A 25,472-nucleotide genomic window follows, 5' to 3' on the forward strand; every position below is an offset into this window, starting at 1 on the left:
GCTTGAGTGTGGGCTCATCTGGCTTGAGCAAAAAAAAAAGCTCACCAGCTTGGACCCAAGGTCGCTGGCTCAAGCAAGGGGTCACTTGGTCTCTGAAGGCTGCGGTCAAGGCACATAAGAGAAAGCAATAAATGAACAACTAAAGAGTCCCAATGAAAAGCAGATGATTGATGCTTCTCATCTCTCTCCATTCCTGTCTGTCTGTCCCTATCTATCCCTCTCTCTGACTCTCTCTCTGTCCCTGTAAAAAAAACACACAAAAACAAACAAAAAAACAACAACAAAGAATAAACAGACTTCTCAGCAAAAAGGCTAAATTTTCTTATTCTCTTCTTGGGTAATTAAGTCCTTTAAACTCAGCAGCTACTCTGTGTGTGTGTTTGTGTAACTTGGACAATTTCTACTTTTCATTATGTTAATGGCTAGTTTTCAATATTTGGCAAATTAATTGAGATCATGAATTAGGATAATTGGTATCATATAGCTGAATTTGTATTTGCAGAAAAGTTCTGTTATACCTATCAAAAACACTTGTATTTACCGACCAAGTAAATTTGATAAGTCAACTCTTAATTGGGTGTGTAAAATGAATTATCCTTTCATCAAATATTCAAATTATACAAGCATTTCTTTTCTCTAGATTCTTTTGTTTGTTCACCTCAGTTCTCACTACTTCATATGAAACATGGCTTTGATTGGAATGAGCACTGCATCTTTAATAAAAACACATTTTTCAGTTGAAAAAGTTATGCCTTTTTGTTTTTATAATCAATTCTGAAATCTTTTCGAGTGTAAATTAATAGCTCCCAGGAAAAAATTCAAAGCAGTGAGGCAAATGGGTAACGGGGTGTTATGAGGAAGCCCTGCCCTTCCTCATCTCTGTTTCAATCTAGACCTGATTCAAACTGTAAACACTCAAAAAAGAAATGTTCATTCTGAGTCATTGCTGAAATCTTGTTATTGCATATCTGGTTGAGTCACCATTAAATTACTGCATTGTGAAATAACTGTTTGAGGAAAATGCAGAACAACAAAATAATTGATTTGGAGGTGGGGCAGTTGGTTAAAAAGAAGTCTTTCTTGCTTAATAAAAATCAATAACCCAGAAATGCTTTCCCACGTCATATAGTGTTCAGGGAACTTACAGAACTTCCTTTTTTTCAGCCTTCAGGATTTGGAGAATCTCTTCTTTCTTTGCAGTCCTGAGGTGCTGAATGAAGACGAGGAAGTTCCTGATGGCCTCCGCTTTGGACAGATTGTCAGGCTGCAGGTGATTTCTGATGGACTGCCAGTGCTCCACGAGCTGCAAAACATGGCTGCACGCTCATACTCCATTCATAATACTGAACATCCACTTTTAAAAGACATTTTCTCCCCAGAAATGATTTTTTTCCTTGTATTTGACAAGCAAAAGAAGTGTTTGTTAACTTACCTCCATATATCTGATTGCCCTCTGCCCACTCATGTGACACTCAGAGGCAAATATAGAGGTCTGCTGACCTTGTGTATGATGCTTCAATAAGAGGACAGTATTGGTCTATTAGTATTTGGCTCAAAGGATTCTGGGCTTCCAGGCATATAGGTCATTTCATTGTTACAATGAGGAATTATATGTGAGGCCAGGCTTTGAATACCATAATAAAATTATGCAGAATTCCAGGCCCAGACGGTTATACTAGTGAATTCTATCAAACATTCAAAGAAGACTTGGTTCCTATTCTACTCAAAGTCTTCCAAAAAATTGAAGAAGAAGCAATACTTCCAAACACATTTTATGAGGCCAACATAACCCTCATACCAAAACCTGGCAAGGATGGCACAAAGAAAGAAAACTACAGACCAATATCTCTAATGAATACAGATGCTAAAATACTAAACAAAATACTGGCAAACCGAATACAACAACATATTAAAAAAATAATACATCATGATCAAGTGGGATTCATCCCAGAATCTCAAGGATGGTTCAACATACGCAAAACGGTTAACGTAATACACCATATCAACAAAACAAAGAACAAAAACCACATGATCTTATCAATAGATGCAGAAAAGGCTTTTGATAAAATACAACACAATTTTATGTTTAAGACTCTCAACAAAATGGGTATAGAAGGAAAATATCTCAACATGATAAAGGCCATATATGATAAACCATCAGCCAACATCCTATTAAACGGCATAAAACTGAGGACTTTCTACCTTAAATCAGGAACAAGACAGGGTTGTCCACTCTCTCCACTCTTATTCAACGTGGTGCTAGAAGTTCTGGCCAGAGCAATCAGACAAGACAAAGAAATAAAAGGCATCCATATCGGAAAAGAAGAAGTAAAGCTATCACTTTTTGCTGATGATATGATCCTATACATCGAAAACCCGAAGGACTCCACAAAAAGATTATTAGAAACAATAAACCAATAGAGTAAGGTCGCAGGATACAAAATTAACATACAAAAGTCCATAGCCTTTCTATATGCCAATAATGAAATATTAGAAAACGAACTCAAAAAAATAATCCCCTTCACGATTGCAACAAAAAAAATAAAATACCTAGGAATAAACATAACAAAGAACGTAAAGGACCTATATAATGAAAATTACAAAGCATTGTTAAGGGAAATCGAAAAAGATACAATGAGATGGAAAAATATTCCTTGTTCTTGGATAGGAAGAATAAATATAATCAAAATGGCCATATTACCCAAAGCAATATACAAATTTAATGCAATTCCCATCAAAATCCCTATGAGATTTTTTAAAGAAATGGAACAAAAAATCATCAGATTTATATGGAACTATAAAAAACCCCGAATAGCCAAAACAATCCTAAGGAAAAAGAATGAAGCTGGGGGCATTACAATACCTGACTTTAAACTATATTATAGGGCCACGATAATCAAAACAGCATGGTATTGGCAGAAAAATAGACACTCAGACCAATGGAACAGAATAGAAAGCCCAGAAATAAAACCACATATATATGGTCAAATAATCTTTGATAAAGGGGCCAACAACACACAATGGAGAAAAGAAAGCCTCTTCAACAAATGGTGTTGGGAAAACTGGAAAGCCACATGCAAAAGAATGAAACTCGACTACAGCCTGTCCCCGTGTACTAAAATTAATTCAAAATGGATCAAAGACCTAAATATAAGACCTGAAACAATAAAGTACATAGAAGAAGACATAGGTACTAAAATCATGGACCTGGGTTTTAAAGAACATTTTATGAACTTGACTCCAATGGCAAGAGAAGTGAAGGCAAAGATAAATGAATGGGACTACATCAGAATTAAAAGTTTTTGCTCAGCAAGAGAAACTGATATCAAAATAAACAGACAGCCAACTATATGGGAACTGATATTTTCAAACGACAGCTCAGATAAGGGCCTAATATCCAAAATTTACAAAGAACTCATAAAACTCAACAACAAACAAACAAACAATCCAATAAAAAAATGGGAAGAGGACATGAACAGACACTTCTCCCAGGAAGAGATACAAATGGCCAACAGATATATGAAAAGATGCTCAGCTTCATTAGTTATTAGAGAAATGCAAATCAAAACTACAATGAGATACCACCTCACTCCTGTTAGATTAGCTATTATCAACAAGACGGGTAATAGCAAATGTTGGAGAGGCTGTGGAGAAAAAGGAACCCTCATTCACTGTTGGTGGGACTGTAAAGTAGTATAACCACTATGGAGGAAAGTATGGTGGTTCCTCAAAAAACTGCAAATAGAACTACCTTATGACCCAGCAATCCCTCTACTGGGTATATACCCCAAAACCTCAGAAACATTGATACGTGAAGACACATGTAGCCCCATGTTCATTGCAGCACTGTTCACAGTGGCCAAGACATGGAAACAACCAAAAAGCCCTTCAATAGAAGACTGGATAAAGAAGATGTGGCACATATACACTATGGAATACTACTCAGCCATAAGAAATGATGACATCAGATCATTTATAGCAAAATGGTGGGATCTTGATAACATTATAAGGAGTGAAATAAGTAAATCAGAAAAAAACAAGAACTACATGATTCCATACATTGGTGGAACATAAAAATGAGACTAAGAGACATGGACAAGAGTGTGGTGGTTACCAAGGGTGGGGGGGGGGAGGGAGGACATGGGAGGGAGGGAGGGAGAGAGTTAGGGGGAGGGGGAGGGGCACAGAGAACTAGATAGAGGGTGACGGAGGACAATCTGACTTTGGGCGAGGGGTTTGCAACATAATTTGATGACAAAATAACCTAGACATGTTTTCTTTGAATATATGTACCCTGATTTATTAATGTCATCCCATTACCATTAATAAAAATTTATTTAAAAAAAAAATTATGCAGAATTTTCATTAACAATTAAATACTTTGGAAGGCAAAAAAATTAGACCAGCTGAAGAACTGAGTAGTTTCTTATGTACTGAGTCCTCACTGAAAATCAGTTTTGTAATCATATGAACTCTTTATTCTCTCTTTATTTTGTTGTGTGGATCAAATACCATGTTTTACAATTGCTAAGGTCTGAACTCTTCACTACTTTTATTTATGGTAAATAGAATAGTATTTAGATAAAGATAAATCTCACATACACTATTGTTATGCTATCATGGTTTGAAAAAAACAAATAATTCTAATTAATGACATCATTTGGCTTTGAAATAAGCTAAAAAACTTATTTTTCATAGTTTATTACTTTCCCACTAGTTGTAAAGAATTTGTTAAATCCCATTAGTGACTTCCAACTCTAACTCTAAGATAAACAGCATGCTACCAGTTTCTGAATTATACATTCCTTCTAATAAACAGTAGACATAATTTGATGTTTCAGATTCCTTTCGGTTATCTAATCATAAGAGAATATTGCAAAGAAAAATTCTATTTGTACTTAGCTAAATATTTACTGGGTCATTTCTGAGGGCAGAGAGCACATCATTGTAAAGTCAGAATTTTTTTTCTTTATAGGGTTGCATTGGTAACATTATACTGAAGTTGGAAAAGTAAATTCCTCAAAGACATAAATTCTTCATACAGTGATGAAGAAATAGTTATAAAAAATCTTAAATGGTTCATAATATTTGATAACTATGGGGGAGAAACTAATAGTTCACAACATAAGAAAATCTAATTAGTTTCATTAGTCACTTTTCTAAATAATTTTCATCTCATATGACATTAGAAAATCACACTGAAATATAAAATAATATATGGAAGAAAAACAAATTAGAGGGAAATAAGTTTGATGATTTTCTGTTTCATTTTGCTTTCTCTTAATTCAACTTTGGTATATTTGAGAAACTAGTAAGGAATTAGTGCCTTGTACTTCAAGTAAATTATCGTACTAGATCTTGAAGATTCTACTTTACTGAATAGTAATTATATCCAAGGACAAAGTATTGTCTGGTATCTATGAACAGAGCAGGAAGCCAAGGGTTTACTTTCTCGACAACAGGTTAAGTATTAGGAAATGCTGGACCCTAAAGTCATTTCTGTGGCTGTCCATCACAACTAATTCATGTCATAAAGTTGGGTGAGAATGTTATAAGATGAGCTCTACCCTTTGCCTTAGATATATGCCATCTCATTTCTGGCTGTAATTGTAGGGGAGGCTGGAGTGTGGTAAAGAAGTATTCCTTAATTTAGGCAGAGGGCTAAATAACCTTTTGTGTCCTCACAGCAATACTCACAACACTGAGCTAGCTCAGTAATCCATTTCATCTGTGGATATATTGCTACCAAGTGGAAGAATTTTCAGAAGTCAGACCCCTGTCCACACTCTTGATATGGTATGCTTTCCCCTAACTTCATTAGGCCATTATAACCCTGGAATTCTAGGTGTTACTTTTAAGAATCTGTCCTTAAGTCCTAACATTTTTTATTTGAGATGAGTAAATGTAAGTACTTATTAATTATTATTGTATTATGCATCATCTCAGATGCATATTATTAGGTTACTGTCATTATAACTCAATGGTGGCTGGTACTTCTTTACAACCTCTCTTCACAAAATTAGTTGAAAGTTCCACTAGAGATGAAAGAAAATAGAATTTTAAGCCATGATTATTCCCATATGTGGCTGCACACACACTTATTCACACTTACAGAAGGGCATCCTTTACACTCACTCTGGAAGACCTGCCCCACGATGGGAAGGGCCTTGTACTTAGAGTCAACTGCTTTAATCACGGCTGCTACTTGCTTCCCAGACATCAGTCTCGGGCCGGCGTCAGTCGTCTTCAGCTCTAACTTCTGCCTGTATCACCAGGGGAGGTAAATACCACATTAGCAGCATTCTTTTGAGTGTACAAGCTACTGGTTGCCATTTTTATTTTTAATCAAACAGGATACTAATTCATTCAAGTTGTGTAAGGCCATGCCTTTCAAATTGCAATGTCTTCAGCATTCACAGAAACTCAAGATTATTATAATAAAATATTTCTGGAGCAACAATTTTATTTCAAGATTGAAAATCTAAGGCTAGAATTTCAAAATATAATGACAAGAGAACACAGGGAAGAAAATTCACACGGATGCTGAACAAGATATGTAATATTACCTCTTTTGTATTTAGCCCAGCTTTCTCAAAATAATATCTTCAATATAACCATATGTCACTCATTAACAAAGACAACTAGAAAATCTTTATTTTCCAAAAACGGCATCAATATTTTTGTCTAATATTCTCTTTTAGAAACTTGTCTCTCTCTCTTATCAAGAAGTAGAGTGTACATTCCTCTCTTTGAGCCTAGGCAGGGTCTGTGACTGTTCCAACTAATAGACGATGGTGGCACTACGTGACTGCTAAGGCTAAGTCACAAAGGAATTCAGCTTTCATCTGGCGTGTAGCAGCACATGCACCTTTGTAGACTTACTTGCCATGTGAGAAGTCAGGCTACCTGAAACTGGCATGTTGAGAAGCCACATGATGGTAAAGAGAAATGCATGAGGAGCCTCAGTAATTTGTGTCTTTATAACCCAGATAACAGAGAGGTGAGGGAGCTGCTTTGAACCAGCTCTGGTCAGTGACTGTCTGCAACTGCCTAACAGACATCGAGCAAGGCATGCCTAGTGGGCCAAGACAACAGCCAGACATATGATAGAGAATAATAACATGAATGTTGCTTTTTATACCACTAAATTTGGAGTCATTTGTTATAGATCAGTGGAAACCTGATAGACCTGAGAAGTAATTTAAAATATTAATTTACATGAAAATATATGAAAACAATATTAGAATATAAAATGCTACTCCAGATGAGACTTCAATAAAATTTCAAGAATTTGAGGCACTTCTCCTAATTTTTTGCATCCATTCATCTCTGACATGACAGCTACTTTAGAAGAAACATTTGCAAAACAACAGCATAAGATAAATACATTTAATGCTAAAATACGTAATTTTCTTCTAAATTAAAATCTGAAAATGACATATACTCTTAGATTTGAAATTCTATTTCTTAAAAATGTGAGATCTATTCTAACCAGAGAACTTTTCTCAAATTAAAATAACAAACTCAAATATGTAAGTAATCACATAAAAAAATTTTGTCACATCACATTATTTTGAAATTTTTTATGTGCTTCTTAACAACAGTAACAAAAAAAAAATCTCAAGGAGAGAAATGCAAATGCCATCCCCTTTTTAATCCTAGCATTAAGAACATTTGACAGAGAAATTAGAAAATAAACTAGAATAAGTCAGATTGCCTTTTTAAAATTTAAATTCTATTAAATAAACAATTTATTTTTTAAATGAAAATCTATTTTAAAATATTAATACATACAATAATTATTGTAGATAATGTAAAAAATAAAAGATGTGCAAGATATAATTACTGTTTTCACGGAGCTCACAGTGTAAATTAAGAAGCACTCTATATATTTAAAAACCAAGTATAATATTATATAGAAGAGGAATAAAGAAATTTAAAATTTCAGCATTGTCTTACTTTGATATTATTTTGCCTGCAATGGAGTGTAGAAAATTCAGCCCAAAAGCATGTACCTCTTCTGCAAGCACAGCTATAACAAAGCTGTCTTCTATCTTATAGGTAGTGACAGATGTGGCTTTTGAAGAGACACCCAAGACCTAAATAGGTAAATATTTGTAGTTGTAACATGTAATCAGCTTTTCATCTTTGAATTAAGTCAAATACCAAAATTTCTTTTAATCTTCAAAGGAGCTTACCCTTCATATCCTCCCCCATCACTCAAACCTATAACATTAAAATAAAATTATATATTTCATAATTTGTGAAATCATACCCTAAGCTAAAAATTATAAGTGTTCCCAAATGATACCATTACCATATCCTTCTATTATTTTAAACTCAACTTTACAAAATGTAATGATTCAAATGCTTCAAACAAAGTGATGTCAATCATACCTGATTTGGGGTTGTAAATCCAGATCTTTCTATTTTGCATGAATCCAAAGCCTTAATTTTGATTACTTTGTCTTGTTGAGCCTGGTAGGTCACTTTACAATCCCCAGAGATATCTACCTAAAAATAAAAATAAAACTATAGTGTTTAGGGTTCTCACATGGACCATTTGAATTCCAGTGGTAACTGGCTTAAAAACGGGTGTCCTGAGGTGGATGTCTTTTTGTCCAGGCTGTCAAAATAGGAAAACAGAAGGAACTCAATGTTTCCTATAGCATGCATATTCTTTTCCATCCTCTTTGGTTGAGTCTTACTAGAAGTACCTTCTTAATTTCCATGGAATAATAATAGATTCCCTACTTCTCCCTAATGTCTAATAAGAATTGGATAAGTGGCCTGGTCAAAATCAAAACTTCTGCTAAATGCATTATTAGGAGTTGACTTTTAACGCTTTATGTACGCTGTGTGTTTTTGAGTGTGTGTGTGTGCCCTTTGACTAGCTGAATATAATTGAAAATCTTTAAAATTCTGTTGGCTTAATTCAACTCATTATAAGTCACATCTACAAATTGAATGCAGGCAAAGGTATCCCAATACAGACTGTTTAGCTTCTCTCGGCCTCTCAGTGGGCCTCTGCCAACACCACACCCAGCCTCCATTCTAGCAAACTGACATGCCCTCAGCCCAGCTTAGCCATCAGGTTTTCTCACTCACTCATAGGTGGTTTGAATTCAGACTAGCAAACTTGGACTCAGCTCTGCCTTTGACTCCAGGCCACTTAATTTCTTTAGTTTCACCTCAGTCACTTTGTCTGTAAAACGAAGGGGATTGATATAGATCAGTGGGTCCCCAAACTGACAATGCATTTAAATTATCTGAGAAAATTGTTAAAATAGGATGCTTGGGTCCTCCTTAATCTATTGAATCAGAATCTCTGTAGTGAATCCTGGGAATCTGTATTTTTAATAAGCTCCTCATGGGATAGTGATACAAAGTGATACCACTGGAATGCTCCCCAAGGTTTTCTGGTTCTGTTTTCTGGTCATTCTGCAAGTCTTTTCAGGGTAACTGAGTGGAATTCCCTTTACCCTGCATTTGAGTACATATTGATGTAAATGATAATTTGTTTCATATGTAAATAAGACTTGACCACCTACCTCACTTTTTCTGAGTATTACCATAATAGTAACTTTTTTTTTCACTGAGTTTCTACAAACAGAAATCCATATGAACAATTTAGGTAACTCTATTGACAAATAAGATTGCAGATTTTTAATAATATTAGTAAGTACCTCATTGATGGTTCCAGAACTTAACTGCATCTGAAATAGGCTAGCCAGGCCTCTCTTGAGATTTTCTATGGCCACTGGGTCATTTTCATATGAGTAGTAGTTTTTAACCTAGGGGGGAAAAGACAAATATTAATGAAGCATAAACGCATTATTTATCAAATGTGGTCAAATAAGTGGCAGGAAAAGTTCAGATATTTATGCTTCCCAATTCTGAGAGAAAGAGATCTGTTGCTGGGGTTTCTTTGGTCCTGAAAAGAAGCTATGTAAATTTCTAAGAGACCAGACCATCAGAATATGAAATTGCAGAAGACTGAAAATTAAGGCTCTGAACATGATGGGCAGCATAGGCAAGGACAGAGAGTGTGATATAGGCTGGGATTCTGTGAAAACAGGACTGCCCACAGAGAAATCAGGAACAATCTCTTTGAACATGTCAACACGTTCTCCATCTGTAACTGCTTGAAACAAAAACTGACCAAGGTTTAAAAATAACAGCAAAGAAGTAGAACGGCAAGCAGCACTTTTCAGACTACTGAGATAGCACAGCCACCAGGGTTAAGATAAGGGCCCATAGTCTTAATGCCCATTAACAAAATGCCACCGGGGTGACTCTGGCCCTCCACAGCATGCATGTTGGCCTTTGGTATGAGCAAAAACAGAATGGTTGGAAGATTTCAGGCTGAGATTGCTATTATTGGAAGGCCTGCTCAGGCATTGCTTTGGGTTTCCCTTTAAAAGGCAGGAAAAAAGAGGTTGGAATGAGAGGAGTGACTGTGATTTGGCTGCAAAAGTGAATGCCTTATCTTACTTAGCCTTGTTTCATCCCGATATTGCAGGCACAGGGGTGATAACAATATCTCATACCATTTTGAATATTTAGCTCAGGTTTAAGAAACAAGAATAAAAATAAGAAGATAATTTTCTGGAAACCAGTCTATCACTTTTCACCCTGTATTAACTCTAAATACTTAACCTAGTTTAAAACTGAAGGATGAATATAGCTTCTCTATAAAAATTCCCAAGGTCTATGGTAATTATAGCTGAGAACTTCCACCAGAAATATCCTGAATGTCTTCCTATTTTTTTAAAGCCAATCATGACTTCTCAAGTAAAACAGAAAGTTCATTAATTATACAATGAATTCGATTAATACCAATTTGAACAATTCAACCTACATGAAAACTCATAACTTAGAAGAAGAGTATATTTTGCTTAAATTACCCAAAAAAGTGCCTCAAATATTTATTTTTATTGTCTACATATACTTGCCTAGTGTCTGACTTACTAAGCTGTTTATCTAACTCTTAATCAATTTTAATTATTACACTGGACAAACTTATAAATGTTGAAATTGTGGTTGTCCAAGTTAAAAAGGAAGTGGAATAGGGACCTCCATGTCTGAAAATCTACGGTATCATATTCTCAACAAATCACTGACAATTTCTCAGATCCAAGGCTGAGTTCCTGATGTTCTATATTGTAAACTGGGTCTTTTTTCTTTTGGGGAATTACAATGTAATTTTCCCCCCAAATATTTTGGAGTATGTTATCTCCAGATATCATGATTATTATAGGTTCTTTCATAACTGAGCCACTTGAGCCCAGACGCAGTCAGAAGGGCTCACTGGGTGGCACTGTTCACATGCCTATGGTCCATGCCATTTTAGGCCTCGTTCTTCAATACTTTAGAAAGCAGAAGTAGCCATTAAGTGGAAAAGATACTTTTACTTATCATCAGTAACCTCACTTTCCTCCTCGGCTACAAAATGTGCCTGAATTATTTATAAAGTTTGACCTACAATTTCAGGAAACTCAGTTTTCAGATTTAATTTCCGGACTATGCATTAAGTTAAGTGCTCTTCTGTTACTGGCCCACGTTTATGGATCAAGATTTGATCTTGACTACTAGGTCCCTAATAGAATGGTGTTGGAGACTTTTTAATTTTCCTAGAAGGCTAAATGATATAAACTGTGAGACATAAAGAGAATTTATTTCATTCTTTCTATTAGTTTTTATTATTTTCCTAGAACCAGAACAGTGGTCAAGTCTCTCTGTTTGCTTGTATAACTGCTACATTTTGGCCCCAAATTCTGTACTTTTAGTGCAGTTCACTGTGGTCCAAACAGACAGCACTGGTATTCATATTCCCTAAATGTCAAACGTAAGACTTAAGCAGGTTTTTGATAATTAAAAAATAGTAATGGAGTCAGAACTTTGCAGTTTGAGCCACGTGGCTATCACAGCAGTAATCTTAAATTTATTATTTCACAAGAGGAACTCAGTAAGTTTTATTACATTCAGGTCATAAAACTTATTTCTTCATTCAGTTCTGAACTGAGCTTTTAACATTTGAGAGCACAGGGCTCTTATCTAAATTCAGTCCCTGAGCTTCTGAGAGTGGCAGTGGCACAACCTAGTGACAAACTAAGCCTTTAACCCTTAACCTGAGAAAACCGAACATAGAAAGAGGGAGTTGCATTAAGGGGAAGGAGAGGTGTCTCTTCCTGACAAGTTTCAAGGGTCAGTTTTCCTTTGGACTCAGTAGGGATTATTCATATTCTTTCCTTAGGGAGAAAGTGCTTCTGTACATGCTCTTAATTTACATATTCTTTAAGAATAAGAGAAAGCAAAATTTCATTAAGTAGCTATTTAGCCAAAAAAAATTTTTTAATTAATTTTTATTTTATTTATTCATTTTAGAAAGGAGAGAGAGAGAGAGAGGAGACAGAGAGAGAGAAGGGGGAGGAGCAGGAAGCATCAACTCCCATATGTGCCTTGACCAGGCAAGCCCAGGGTTTCGAACCGGCAACCTCAGCATTTCCAGGTCAACGCTTTATCCACTGCACCACCACAGGTCAGGCCAAAAAATTTTTTTAAAAAGGATACCAAACAGAGATTAGTCATTTTACTTATTTATTTATTTTACTTAGCTAGAGTTATGTCTCTAAACAAATCTTTGATATGTGTCTAAGATGAAGCTTAATAGGACAGAACAAATGAAGAAATACATGAATTAGATTATCAAGGTGTCACCTTTCTCTTGCAGGCTCAGTGTGTGTACAGAGGCCACACTGCCAGATTCAGAGAGCAAATCAATGACTAGAAACAACACAAAATAAGGGGCCAACTCAACAGCTATGTGATTAATTTAATAAATACTGACAGCCAACACCAGAAATGAAAATTCAGTAATTATTCAGTTCACTGGATTAGCATTTCAGGCCAAGAAAGAATCCATGCTGTAACTTGAGGCATCTTCTGCTTGTCAGTGTTAATCAACTTAACCAGAAAACTATCATGTTTCTAACTTCACTTATGATTTGTAGACAAAACTAGAGTCATGCTTAAGCACTTAGGTAGGAGAGATGACTGGGCATGAAGAAAAGATGTGCATTAACTATGTATCCAAGTATTTTAATAGGGTCTCTTTTACAATATATATATGAAAGCTTAAAACAAGGGGCTCAGGAAAGACAAAAAATGCATGCTAATACGCATCCTTGAAATCACAGATATTTCAGGAAGTAAAATTTAATTTGAGGCTGGGGTAAAAAATACTCTTAAAGAAAACTCTCAATCAATAGTTCAGTCTTCCCCTTTTACCATTTCTCTTATAGAAAGTTGAAGTGAGAGTTTAAATAATGATCTTTCTGACAGTGATGTGGCTGAAAATTTCACATAGTTTCTTAGTCTCCAGGGTCATTTTTTTTTCTGTAAGTACTTTATCATATCATTGAAAGATAGCACAATGCACTTTAACCTGTGGCTACAGTAAATCATCACAAGTCATAGCTACTATAGAATTGACACAGTGGAGTCATTGAAATAATGATGTGGCAGCTCCAGTCCAGCCTTTGAACAGTGAGGACACCGAGTCCTTTTGTATGTGTAACAAAAGACTTTGTACTCAACTGCTATCCAAGGGACTATAAAATGATTGGTTGTCATTAAGACTATAAACGCAATTAATATTTTATGGGCTCAAGTGCTGTGCCACACTGGAAGGCCAGAGAAGGAAATGACAATATTCCATGTTGTTAACAAAGTTGTGGTATGTGAAAATCAAGTGAGTTGATAGATATGGTAAAGAATGAAATAAGAATGCTACAAGTCAACAAAAGAGGCAATGTTTTCCCAAATGCTTTCCAGCTAGAGATAGTATAACATAGTGATTTCCAGTATAGATTCTAAAATAGACCCTCTGTTTTAAATATCATTTTCACCCCTTGCTAGTTATGTGACCGTAGGCAAATTTCTTCTCTTAATTTTGGTTTCCTCATCTGTTACAAGAACACAAAAAAACAGTACCTATTTCCTAGCACCTGTATTGTAATTCATGCACTGCCTCAGACAGTGAAGGCTTTGAGTGCTCAGTACTTTTAGCTATTATTTAGCAAACAAGAAACAAAGCTGTTTTTAAAGTTCAACTCCTTTTAGCCCCATATAACCTTACTTGTTCATTCCTTCAGTTTACAAGCATGTATTGCATTCCCACTAAGAGCAAAGTGCTGAATACATAGTGACAGTCATAATTGCTGCCCACTAGAAGCCTACTTTGAATGTGGATGGCAGACAAGGAAACAAAGGATTACAATACGTTGTGATAAATGCCTTTATAGGAATAAGCCCAGGGAGAAAGGGGTTTGAGAGGTTGTGGGGAAAGGGTTACGAGTACACCAAGTCAGTCAGTGCAAGGCATGGTTCTGAGTGCTTTGGGGAAGAAGGGAGTGCAGGGGCATGAAGGTAAGGGAAGGACTGGAATATAAAGAACAGAAATTTTCTCTACTGAAACCCATAATCTAACAAGAAACACAAATGACCAAAAGTGATAAAGGCCATGAGTGAGCTACAAAGAGCTAAGAGCATTGTGTTCTAAGAGGATTCATTATTTCCAGCTGGCTAGAAGCAGGTGAACTTCATAAAAGAATGAGACTCATGGACATAGATAAAAGTGAAGTGGTTATCAGAGGGGAAAAGGTGGAGGAGAGGGAGTAAAAAGGGACACCTATACAGTGATGGACAATCATTTGACTTTGGGTGATGGGCACACAACACAATCAACAGTTCAAAGTCTATAGAAATGTTCACCTGAAACTTATATATACTTATTGATTAATGTCACCCCATTAAATTTAATTTTCTAAATAAAAAAAAAATTAAATGGTCCCTGAGCAAAACCTGAATCCTGATAAGTGTTTTAACAAGTGGAGAAGGAAGAGAAGCATTCTTGAGATGCTGATTCATATTTGGTTGTAGGAAATGAATAATCCTTCTTGGAGTCCCTTTTTAGTAGTTTATATAAAAACATGCACCATGATTAGAAATATACTGCATGTCTAAAATTTATATTTGAAAGTATTGGTTTTCATCTTTATTTTGAATCTAGAGAAATTTTAGAGATGTGTAGTTTTAACCATAAAAGTCCTTTTCTATTTTTCTATTTCAGTTCCTAAAATTGAGCTTTCATCTTTATTAATGCATTTTAAGCATATCAATATACTATCTATACTTTTTATAAACCCACATATGTAATAATTCATTGATCACAATTGCTCCCAAGCCCCAAAACCCCATGTTTATTGCAACATTGTTTACAATAGCCAAGATCTGGAAATAGCCCAAGTGTCCATCAGTGAACAAGTGCATTAAAAAGCTGTGGTACGTTTACACAATGGAATACTACATGGCCATGAAAAAGAAGGAAATCTTACCCTTTGTGATAGCATGGATGGACCTGGAGATCATTATGCTAAGTGAAATAACCCAGGCAGAGAAAGACAAATATCATATGATCTCACTTATATGTGGAATCTAATGAACAAAGTAAACTGAGGAATAGAATAGAGGCAAAGGCAGGGTCACAGGGAGCACAGGGACAGCTGTCAGAGGGAAAGGGATGAGGAAAGGGGATCAGAGAAGGTGAAGGGATTAGTGAAACAATATATACATAATGTATATATATATTATATATACATACTATATATACATAATATGTATATTCTATATATACATACTATATATACACATGCTATATATACATACGATATATACATACTATATATATACACTATATATATATAATGTAATGGGGGACACGGGGGGTGAAGGTGTTATATTGAGTGGGACACTTGAATCCATGTTAACATAATAAATTAAAATTAATAAAAAAAGAAAAGACTTTTAATACATTAGAATCCGACCACAAGTAATGCACACTTATAGAATTTTCTAAGCAAATTTTCAAATAGGTATTATAGTGCTCATTCACTATTTTATGTATAAAATTCTTTTCAAGGTTATATTTTTAAAATAATCTTTAAATGCTTTCTTAAAAAGTCAACTTTACCTTAAAATGCCATATTCTTTCAAAAGCTTCAAATTTGTACTTTAGTCAGATACTGATATTCTTTTAAGTTAATATCACTTTACCTAAGTTACATAATTTCTTCTCATAATTTGTCTACTTTCCTGAATTTATTAAATCATCTGTAATGAACTTTTGTGTTACAGTATCTTCCTAATCCTTCTTACTTTAATAAAGAATGCATCCTTTGCCCTGGCTGGTTGGCTCAGCAGTAGAGCGTCAGCCTGGCATGTGGAAGTCCTGGGTTCCATTCCCAGTCAGGGCACACAGGAGAGGTGCCCATCTGTTTCTCCACCCTTCCCTCTACCCTTTCTCTCTGTCTCTCTCTTCCCCTCCCACAGCCAAGGCTCCACTGGAGCAAGGCTGGCCCGGACACTGAGGACTGCTCCATGGCCTCTGCTTCAGGTGCTAGAATAGCTCCAGCTGCAATGGAGCAACACCCTAGATGGGCAGAGCATCACCCCCTGGTGGGCATGCTGGGTGGATCCCAGTTGGGCACATGCGGGAGTCTGACTGCCTCCCTGCTTCTAACTTTGGGAAAATACAAAAAAAAAGAAAAAAAAAGAATGTACCTGTTAATAGTCTCATCAATAAACAAATACTTGATTCTACTATTAAAATTTTCATAAAATAGGGAACACAAATGACTAGAAAATATAAATGAGTTCAATGCCTTGATTTACTCCTGAAACATTTAATTTGCAATCTGTTTATTTGTTTTCGAAAAAATTCATTCACTATAAAAGTAGTGACACCGTGATCACCTACGAATAATATCTACTGAAGGGAAGGAAATATGAACTTGGAGAAAAAAAGATGAGCAAGCTGCCCCTCTCCCAACATCACCGTTACCTTTCCATGAACTAGATGAAGGAGCACAGGTCTTTGTAATGCTTCCAAATTTTCTTTTCTTATGATTTTGGATGGATTTTTTCCTTTGAAAATGCTCTTGTCTCCCCTCTTCGGATTCACATTTTCAACATTTACATCTTTTATCTGGAATCATGGAAAGAAACCTATGAGAACATTGTCTATATTTGTTTTCATCAGATTCTTTTAGAAATTAAAGTGGTAAAACAGTATACAGGGTTGCCCATGATTTCTTCTGTTGTTTTTTTAATTCATGATTCAGAGGACCTAGACATTAACTTTAAAAGTATGGAGAATGTATTTAGTAATTTGGTTTTTGAATTAGGTAAAAATACTGATATTTAAAGAAACCTGGGACTTCAGGCTTATAATTATGCCTAGTTGATGGCTCTTTTATGTCACTGTCACTTGTTTATTTTGAGCTATTGCTAACTGCTCAATTTCTTCACTTTCTGTACCATTTGTTTGGAAGGGGTTCTGCCCCTTTGTACATCATCTGTATACACAAAATTAAAGATGAAAAGTATAATGTATGTAAAAGAGATATATAATATTTTCTGCAGAATTCTGTTGTATTGAGAAATGGCTCAGGGAGGTGGATGATGAAGTTTTGATCCAACTTGGAAGGCACAATAGCTATTTAGAGACATCCAAAGAAGCAAATATCACTTGATAAATACATTACAATGACACGTCATTATAAAGCATAACAACAACTACTTATCAGTTACAATGAAGCAAGTTTTGTTTTCTGTACCTGTTTCACATTCATATAGGAAAGAGTAACTGACTTTACTACAGAGACCTATTGCTTTTAGATCCCTGAAAAGCAAACATGAAATCACCACATTTAATACTTGGAGAAACCCTAGAGACCAAGTAACTTGATCTCCTTCCTCACCCATAAATCTAAAGCATTATAACTGAGCAAACACTGCCTTGCAGAGCAGTACTGTTTTTTTTTCTTAGAAATAATACAGAATAAGTTTACTCCTTCACTGGTGATTCCACCTGCCATATCAATGAACTCAGGAAAATTGGGAGGTCCAATTTATCTCCTCTCAGATACAGCAGTCTCAATATTTTTACACATGACATGGAGTCTAGCTAGATCCCTGTCTTCCAGAACATTTCAAATGGATTCTAGCTTAATATGTCTATTATCATGACATATTGAACTAGACATCGAACTCCAGTTACTCACCAGTATTTTTTTTTCTTACTTCAACAATTCAGAAAGATTCAGATCACTTTTGATTAGGAAAAACTTCAAAACTGTAGATAGACATGTTATAGTGATAGAAAACAAACTAAATGGATATACAACCAAGAACACAAAACAAGTGCTACCAAATGGTATACTGCTCAAGGACTTCGCTGATTTCTAATGTTTGTATCTCTCTGACAGAAAATGCTCACCGTGATTTGGATCAGTTGGTCATCATCACCATCAGGATTTCTCCACAGTAAGACGACATCCACATTGGATGAAATTCGGTAACCCACACTGTCTTGGACTTTTCCTTTTGCCTGGTTAATAAAAACTTCAGTGGAGTATGTGAGTTTATATAGTCGGTCATTATTTAAAGAGAGACCGGTTGTGTGACCTGCACAAAGAGAGCAACACAAGTCAAGTCTTAGCTGTAAGGCACCCATCAGGCCAGACTGTGCTATCTTGACATTAATGCAGTTTCATTTAGCATTAATGACGGGTACCCAGTGGGAGCTTAGTGAATATTTGCTAAATGAAAGATTGTTCTGCTTCTCCATTTGTGAAAATTATTGGCTTGAACAACAACAAAAAGAACAAATAAACTTTCATTTCATAAACCTTACTTTATATCTCTAATAAATAATCAGATTATCTAAATATTGCTCTAGTTGAACAAAAGAATATTGTTAAAGAAACATCACCACATTGCTTTAAATTATATACATGTAATTTATCCCTCCCATCTCAGCTTTACTAACCTATAATAAATATGATTTCAAGTAGAGGTTCAGCCCTGGGAATGCTTTATAAAATTAATAAAAATCATTTGTGATTAAATGCAATGGATCCTTACCAAAGTAATTTTAAGGGTCAGAAGACAGTTCCTTAAATTGGATATTTTGAATATTTAAAGAATATCCCTCCAATGCAATTTACTCTGTTAATTTAATTAGTAAACTTTTAGTATAAAGGTACACTTAAGGTTATACATATGCAAGTTTAAAGTAGCTGTTTTTGAATAAAATAATGTTTCACTTCATAAAATCTTCTCAAAGGCTTTGACAGGGACAATTTAATGTCAAATAGTATATATATAAGTTAATACTGTGAGCCCCCCCAAATTGATGTATGGAGATCACACACTCATAAATTCAGTTTATTTTGAGCCTCCACAAATGTAAAGAGTAGGATCAAGTCTTTCCTAGAGAGAACTTAAAGTTTATAGTAGTCTTACAAACGTACGTGTGTGTGTGTGTGTGTGTGTGTGTGTGTGTGTGTTTTCTATCTATAGCTTTTAGGAGGTAGTCAGAAAGATTTCCGTATATATTTTTCCTCCATGCTAATGAGGTTGCATAGCCTAGTTAACTATAACAGGCAGCTATAACTTTTCCCTGCTCAGGAAATATGCATATGATGGAAGAAACAGGAAAGGAGGTTGAGATGACTAGGCTGGAAGTGAGGCAGCTGAGAGAAAAAGTAAAATTACTCTGCAAAGTCAAAAACTTGAGAAAATCTCTGAAGTCTTTATCATCCACTGACACTATCACCTACTACAGTGCCCACTGTGCAGAGGGGAAAATGGTCAAAATACATGGTCTCCAATAAACTAAGTGCATTATATACATTTATATATTTAATCCTCAAAAACCTAATGGGGCCTGACCTGTGGTGGCGCAGTGGATAAAGCGTCGATCTGGAAATGCTGAGGTTGCCGGTTCAAAACCCTGGGCTTGCCTGGTCAAGGCACATATGGGAGTTGATGCTTCCAGCTCCTCCCCCCTTCTCTCTCTCTATCTCTCTCTCCTCTCTCTCCCTCTCTGTCTCTCTCTCCTCTCTAAAAATGAATAAAGGCCCTGGCCGGTTGGCTCAGCGGTAGAGCGTCGGCCTAGCGTGCGGAGGACCGGGGTTCGATTCCCGGCCAGGGCACACAGGAGAAGCGCCCATTTGCTTCTCCACCCCTCCGCCGCGCTTTCCCTCTCTGTCTCTCTCTTCCCCTCCCGCAGCCAGGGCTCCATTGGAGCAAAGATGGCCCGGGCGCTGGGGATGGCTCTGTGGCCTCTGCCCCAGGCGCTAGAGTGGCTCTGGTCGCAACATGGCGACGCCCAGGATGGGCAGAGCATCGCCCCCTGGTGGGCAGAGCGTCGCCCCTGGTGGGCGTGCCGGGAGGATCCCGGTCGGGCGCATGCGGGAGTCTGTCTGACTGTCTCTCCCTGTTTCCAGCTTCAGAAAAATGAAAAAAAAAAAAAAGAAAAAAAAAATAAATAAAAATGAATAAATAAAAATAAAAAAAAATTAAAAAAAGTAAAAAAAAAAAAAACCTAATGGGGTAGCTATTATTAATCTCATTTCATAGATAAGAAAACCCAGGGGCACAGAGAGTACACATTTTATACAAGATTACACAGATAGTGACGGTGTCAGGCTGTGAACCTAGGCCATCTGGCTTTAGAAAGCGTGTTCTTACCTATACTATGCACATCTAAACTTTCAGGTTGAACTCTTTTCTATTTCTAGGGAATGAGCTAGGAATTTAGTCATTCATTCATTCAACAAGGATGTTCGAGCACCCACTGGGTGGTGGGCATCTTTCTAGCCTCTGGGGCTATGCCAATTAACAAGAAAACAAAATGTTAACCTTCATGAAATTTATGAGGAGGACAGAGGCAATAAGCTTATATGTTTATAAATAATGTAAGTATATAAAGAAAAATGAAACAGAAAAGGGAATGGAGATGCTAAGAGAAAGACTTTTGTGAGAAGGTATTATTCAAGGCAAAGGCTTTAGGCTAGCTACATGGATATCTGTGGGAAGGGCATCCCTACACTCCTACCTCCCCATCCTCTCCTTTGAATAGCAAGTTCAAAGGCCCTGAGGAGAGTTGATGTGGGTGTAATGAGGAATAGCAGGGAGGCCAAGAGGCGGGAATTGAGTAACTGAAAGACATCAGGAGGAGGTGAGGTCAATAGGTATCCAAAGGCAGCAAGGAGACCCGGAGAGCCTTTGCATGGGCTTAGAATTTGATTCTGAATAGATGCATGGTAAAGTTATATGATCTGAGAAACCGTCAAAGACAAGGGGTAAGGAAACAAGAATTAGGAATCTGGAAAAGCCAGGAGAAGGTAGTGTGGAAGTGGCTATCCACATCTATAGACCCCAAAACAGACTGTGCCCAAGCAGCAAGTCGGGAAGAACCTCAACTATGATACCAGAAGGCAGAAAAGGCCAGGACAAGCCTGAAAGGAGATGAAGTCTGTGACTCCTTCTACCATCCCCTACCTCCATCTCTTTTACATTTTAACCAGGGATACTGCTGCAGGTTCAAATATTGGCTTTATGACCAGGAAAGATATTTTGGTCAGAGGCCTTATTTTAATGACATCTATGGAGTTCCACATAAGGATTAAAGAAATACATGTTTTCTTATCTAATCCTCACAGTAATTCTGAAAGATAAGCATTACATGACAACTGAAACAAGCTGACTCTGTTCAACTCATCATAGCGGATATAATGCAGAACTTGACATTGAAATTTACTGAAATCCAAGTTTTGTGGACTACATGAAGGTCTTCTGATTAAAGGACCTATGAAAAGTAGTAGAAAGGTAAGCTTTCTTTAAATTCTGAAACTTTCCAAACTATCACATTGACCTTTTATTTTTCTTACTGTTACTTGACTGGTTAATAGAATGTGAAAAGAGACAACATATAATAGATGACTTTTTGACTATGACTTAGAAGTGATAAAGCACAGGAAAGGATAAGCCTTGTTCTCCTAGGACTTTTCCCTGCATCTTTCAACAGGAGTCAAAGCCTAAAATGGCTCAAATAAGTGAATTGTGCTGTACTGTTCTGCCTGTTATCCTTTCCCTTTTGATAAATGTTTCTGTTTATTTGTTCAAAGATCTGGCAACACTGAGTGATGGGGGCATATTCTATTTATATTGTTACCTTAATTTCTTTCTTAAAGGGTGTTGCTTTTTACAGTATGAAGAATGGCATTTTTTGAAGCCGATGTTAGATAAAACCAGAAAAAGAAGAATCAGCACCTCCTCAATGTGCCCCTTCTAGTGCATCTAAAATGTTTAAGTGACTTAAAAGCAAAAAAACTTAGTTTCAAACTTTTTAGGAAATATCTTAAAATACTTATAAAACTTAGATGGATACAACAGCACAGTTAATTGACTTAAGCAAGAAGACAAAGTAGAAATGAACTAAAGGTGAGGTTTGAAGAGACATGCATTAGTAATAAGGATGATGAATCATGAGATTTAGGTCTCCAACAGACAACTGTAAGCCTAGAAGTGAGAGCAGGATAAAGGATAAGAGGAGAACATGAAAGATGGTTAATGTGAATGAATTAAAAATAATGGATAAGACAACAACGTGAGAGAAAGACTGTAAGTGAAGAAACAGTTCAGGTTTAGAGGTGATGAGAGTAAATAGAAAGTTTATGTGTGTGTTATTGAAAGTAAAATTACTGTAAAGGAAACCTGAAGCCCTGGTCAGGTGACTCAGTTGGTTAGAGTGTTGTACGAATAGGCCAAGGTGCAGGTTTGTTAGGGAGTATACAAGAATCAACCAATGAATGCATAAAAAAGTGGAACAGCAAATTGAGGTTTCTCTCTCTCCTTTCCTCTCTCTCTAAAATTAAAAGAAAACTACATTTCAAAAGAACAAAAAAGCACAATTAGATCCACAATTAGAATATGATTTAAAAAAACACAGGGAAAACCTGTTTTCAGAATGTTCACACTCAACGTATCATTTCTAAATAGACCCTCTTCCAGGCTGATCTGAATCCCCTTCTCCACTATCTTCATAGTGAACCTGCACTAAAATCCACCGACATCTGAAGATTTGCTAAACAATTGCATTAACAAATTTTTAAACATTTTAAAATTTTATTTATTGATTTTAGAGAGGAGAGACAGAAAGAAGAGGGGAGGAGCAGCAAGCATCAACTGCCATATGTGCCTTGACCAGGTAAGCCTGGTGTTTTGAACCGGCGACGTCAGTGTTCCAAGTCGACACTTTACCTACTGCCCCACCACAGGTCAGGCTGCATTGACAATTAAAATAGAGATGAGTCTTGAGTGATGCATAGGATCCCCAAAATTTATAATGGCCTAATTTCAAAGAATACTCTTCACAAGTAGTTTGTTTGCTAAATGCCAATAATTCCAGAAATCAAGAAATTTATTTATTAAATCATGGTACTATAATACAAAAGGTTATCACATCTAGACAGAGAGAGAGCTGTTAAGTCCTGAATTATTTATTTATGATATTTGGCATAAGCAGCTTGTAGCATGAAGCTAATGACACTTAAGCTTTGGAACTATCACTTGCCCAGGCCCATTTCAAGGGAACCCTAGCAATGTGTACACATGCCATATCTGTTTTTCAGTAACACCCACAAAGAATATTTTTGTAATTTTTTCTTAAAGATGGCCCTTAAGTTTCATAATCTTCAGCTTCTACAAATCTGGATTTATCACTAAATTTGTACACAAGAAACTCTAGCTATCTGTAATCTTCTAAAATTGTGTTATTGTTGCTTGTATGTATTTGAAAATATCAAGTTAGCCAATTTTTTATAAAGTTAAAGTTATTTATACGGTGGGGAAAGAGAAAAACATTCAATAACTTCTATATCTCAATTATTTTTTTTAAATAATCATGGTATTAGGTTTGATATTATGTTATAAAAATCCCTCATATTTCAAATATACCATAGTGTATTTGACAGATACTAGAGTAAGCTCTCTATATAATAATTCTCAGTTAGATATAATTTACAATTTTTTTTATTTTTCTCAAATTTCTTTTTCTTTCAGGACTGTGTCTTTAAATACCAAGCATTTTAGAAACTGGTGAAAAACATGTCTTTAGCTCAAAAACATAAAGTGTCATTTGCGTATGTGAAATAGCTTAAATTTAGCCAAACATTTATTATTCCAATAAGAAAGATTGTCTTTTCCTCATGTGAAAATTTTTATCCAAGAAATCTTAAGAAAAACTTCATTTTATCATCAAGAGCCACAGATATCCTAAAAATGATTTAGAAGTTTACAAATGAACTGTTTTATAAAACTGGACCATATTATGCTAAGTCATGTGTTGGATTAGCTTTGAGAGTGTGCCACACCCTCTCTAGAGACTCAAACTGTGATTTTACAGGTACAGTCTGAAGAGTGTATGAACTAGATGGTTTAAAACAAGACTCCATATTAATACATTTTTTTTACATCTTTTTGAAACCACTACTCACAAAATGTTTTTTTCTCTCAAAGGTCTCAATTCATAGGTGTTTTTAAGAGTCAATTTAAATTAAAACACAAATGATAACTAGCAACACTATTTTTCCAAAGATAATAGTCCTCCTTTTTAAAACCTATATCATGTAGATTTTCTGTAATTTATCAATTATGATAATTCTATCACTTCTAAAAAGTAATTAAATTAAATACATGTTTTACCATTTCATTCATAATTCTTTGGCAAATCAAATGCTTTTTCATTGGTTCTGATTCTTCTTGATGTCACATTGCTAAGCAACTAGAAAGAAATTTAAGAATATTTTTTAAATCTGTTTTACAATTCAAATGAAGAAGCTCCATTCAGTGAGTAGCCAACAGCAGCAGGTAACAACAGCTGGCGTCTTTTTTCTCCCTTTTAATAATCAACCATGAATGAGAAATTAAAGCAAGAAGCACACTAATCTGAGGAACTGAAATGAGAACGAACCTATTTTCTTAATGTATGGAGGAACTTGAACTTGGTTTTCATTCTAATCCTGTCATGCCTTCACAAACATTCTATATTTAATGGTTTTGAAGAGGGTTTAGTTAGAAACTCTTTCACTATTTGCACTTAAATACACACACACACCTTTTCCCTTCAATGACTAAAATTGAAGTTTAGCAAAAGGCAACACAAACTTACCTTTAACAGAAGCTGAATATGAGGAAATAAAGCAGAGAAAAAGCACTGCAAGAAGAATCATATTGACTAGTCACCCCCTGATGCATGCAGTACCCAGCCGAGTCACTAAGAAGTGGACTCTTCTGATGGCAGTAAGGCAATGTCCCTCCTTAGACCCTGCAATGATAATGTTTATCTTTGGGGAAAGGTCAGATTCCAAACTCCAAAATCAGGACCTAAGTTCACCAAAGAGCTCACTGTTAATGATTAAACATAGGTGGGCTGTAGTTTTCAGTCTTTCACTCTTTAATTTTTTTTTACTTAGTAAGAAAAATCAAGAAAATTTTCACTTTTGAGAGCAGAACTGAACGAGTCTACCTTCTTGTAAATTAGAAGTACTTAGGGATACTTG

General features: G+C 35.8%; 1 protein-coding gene across 1 annotated transcript in view; it reads right to left on the reverse strand.

Moving 5' to 3' along the window:
• MTTP (microsomal triglyceride transfer protein) overlaps window positions 1–25,239 on the reverse strand; it is a 52,673-nt gene extending 27,434 nt beyond the window's left edge. The window contains exons 1-8 of the mRNA XM_066280846.1: window positions 25,082–25,239; window positions 18,341–18,528; window positions 16,904–17,047; window positions 9,687–9,794; window positions 8,398–8,514; window positions 7,960–8,099; window positions 6,113–6,263; window positions 1,146–1,303 (exon numbers count right to left, since the gene is read on the reverse strand). Coding sequence (XP_066136943.1) covers window positions 1,146–1,303; window positions 6,113–6,263; window positions 7,960–8,099; window positions 8,398–8,514; window positions 9,687–9,794; window positions 16,904–17,047; window positions 18,341–18,528; window positions 25,082–25,142 — 1,067 coding nt within the window. The 5' untranslated portion in view covers window positions 25,143–25,239. The remainder of the gene's footprint in view (window positions 1–1,145; window positions 1,304–6,112; window positions 6,264–7,959; window positions 8,100–8,397; window positions 8,515–9,686; window positions 9,795–16,903; window positions 17,048–18,340; window positions 18,529–25,081) is intronic.
• Between the last annotated feature and the right edge of the window lie 233 nt (window positions 25,240–25,472).

This window comes from Saccopteryx bilineata, chromosome 5 (assembly GCF_036850765.1).
Source record: "Saccopteryx bilineata isolate mSacBil1 chromosome 5, mSacBil1_pri_phased_curated, whole genome shotgun sequence".
Taxonomy (NCBI): domain Eukaryota; kingdom Metazoa; phylum Chordata; class Mammalia; order Chiroptera; family Emballonuridae; genus Saccopteryx; species Saccopteryx bilineata.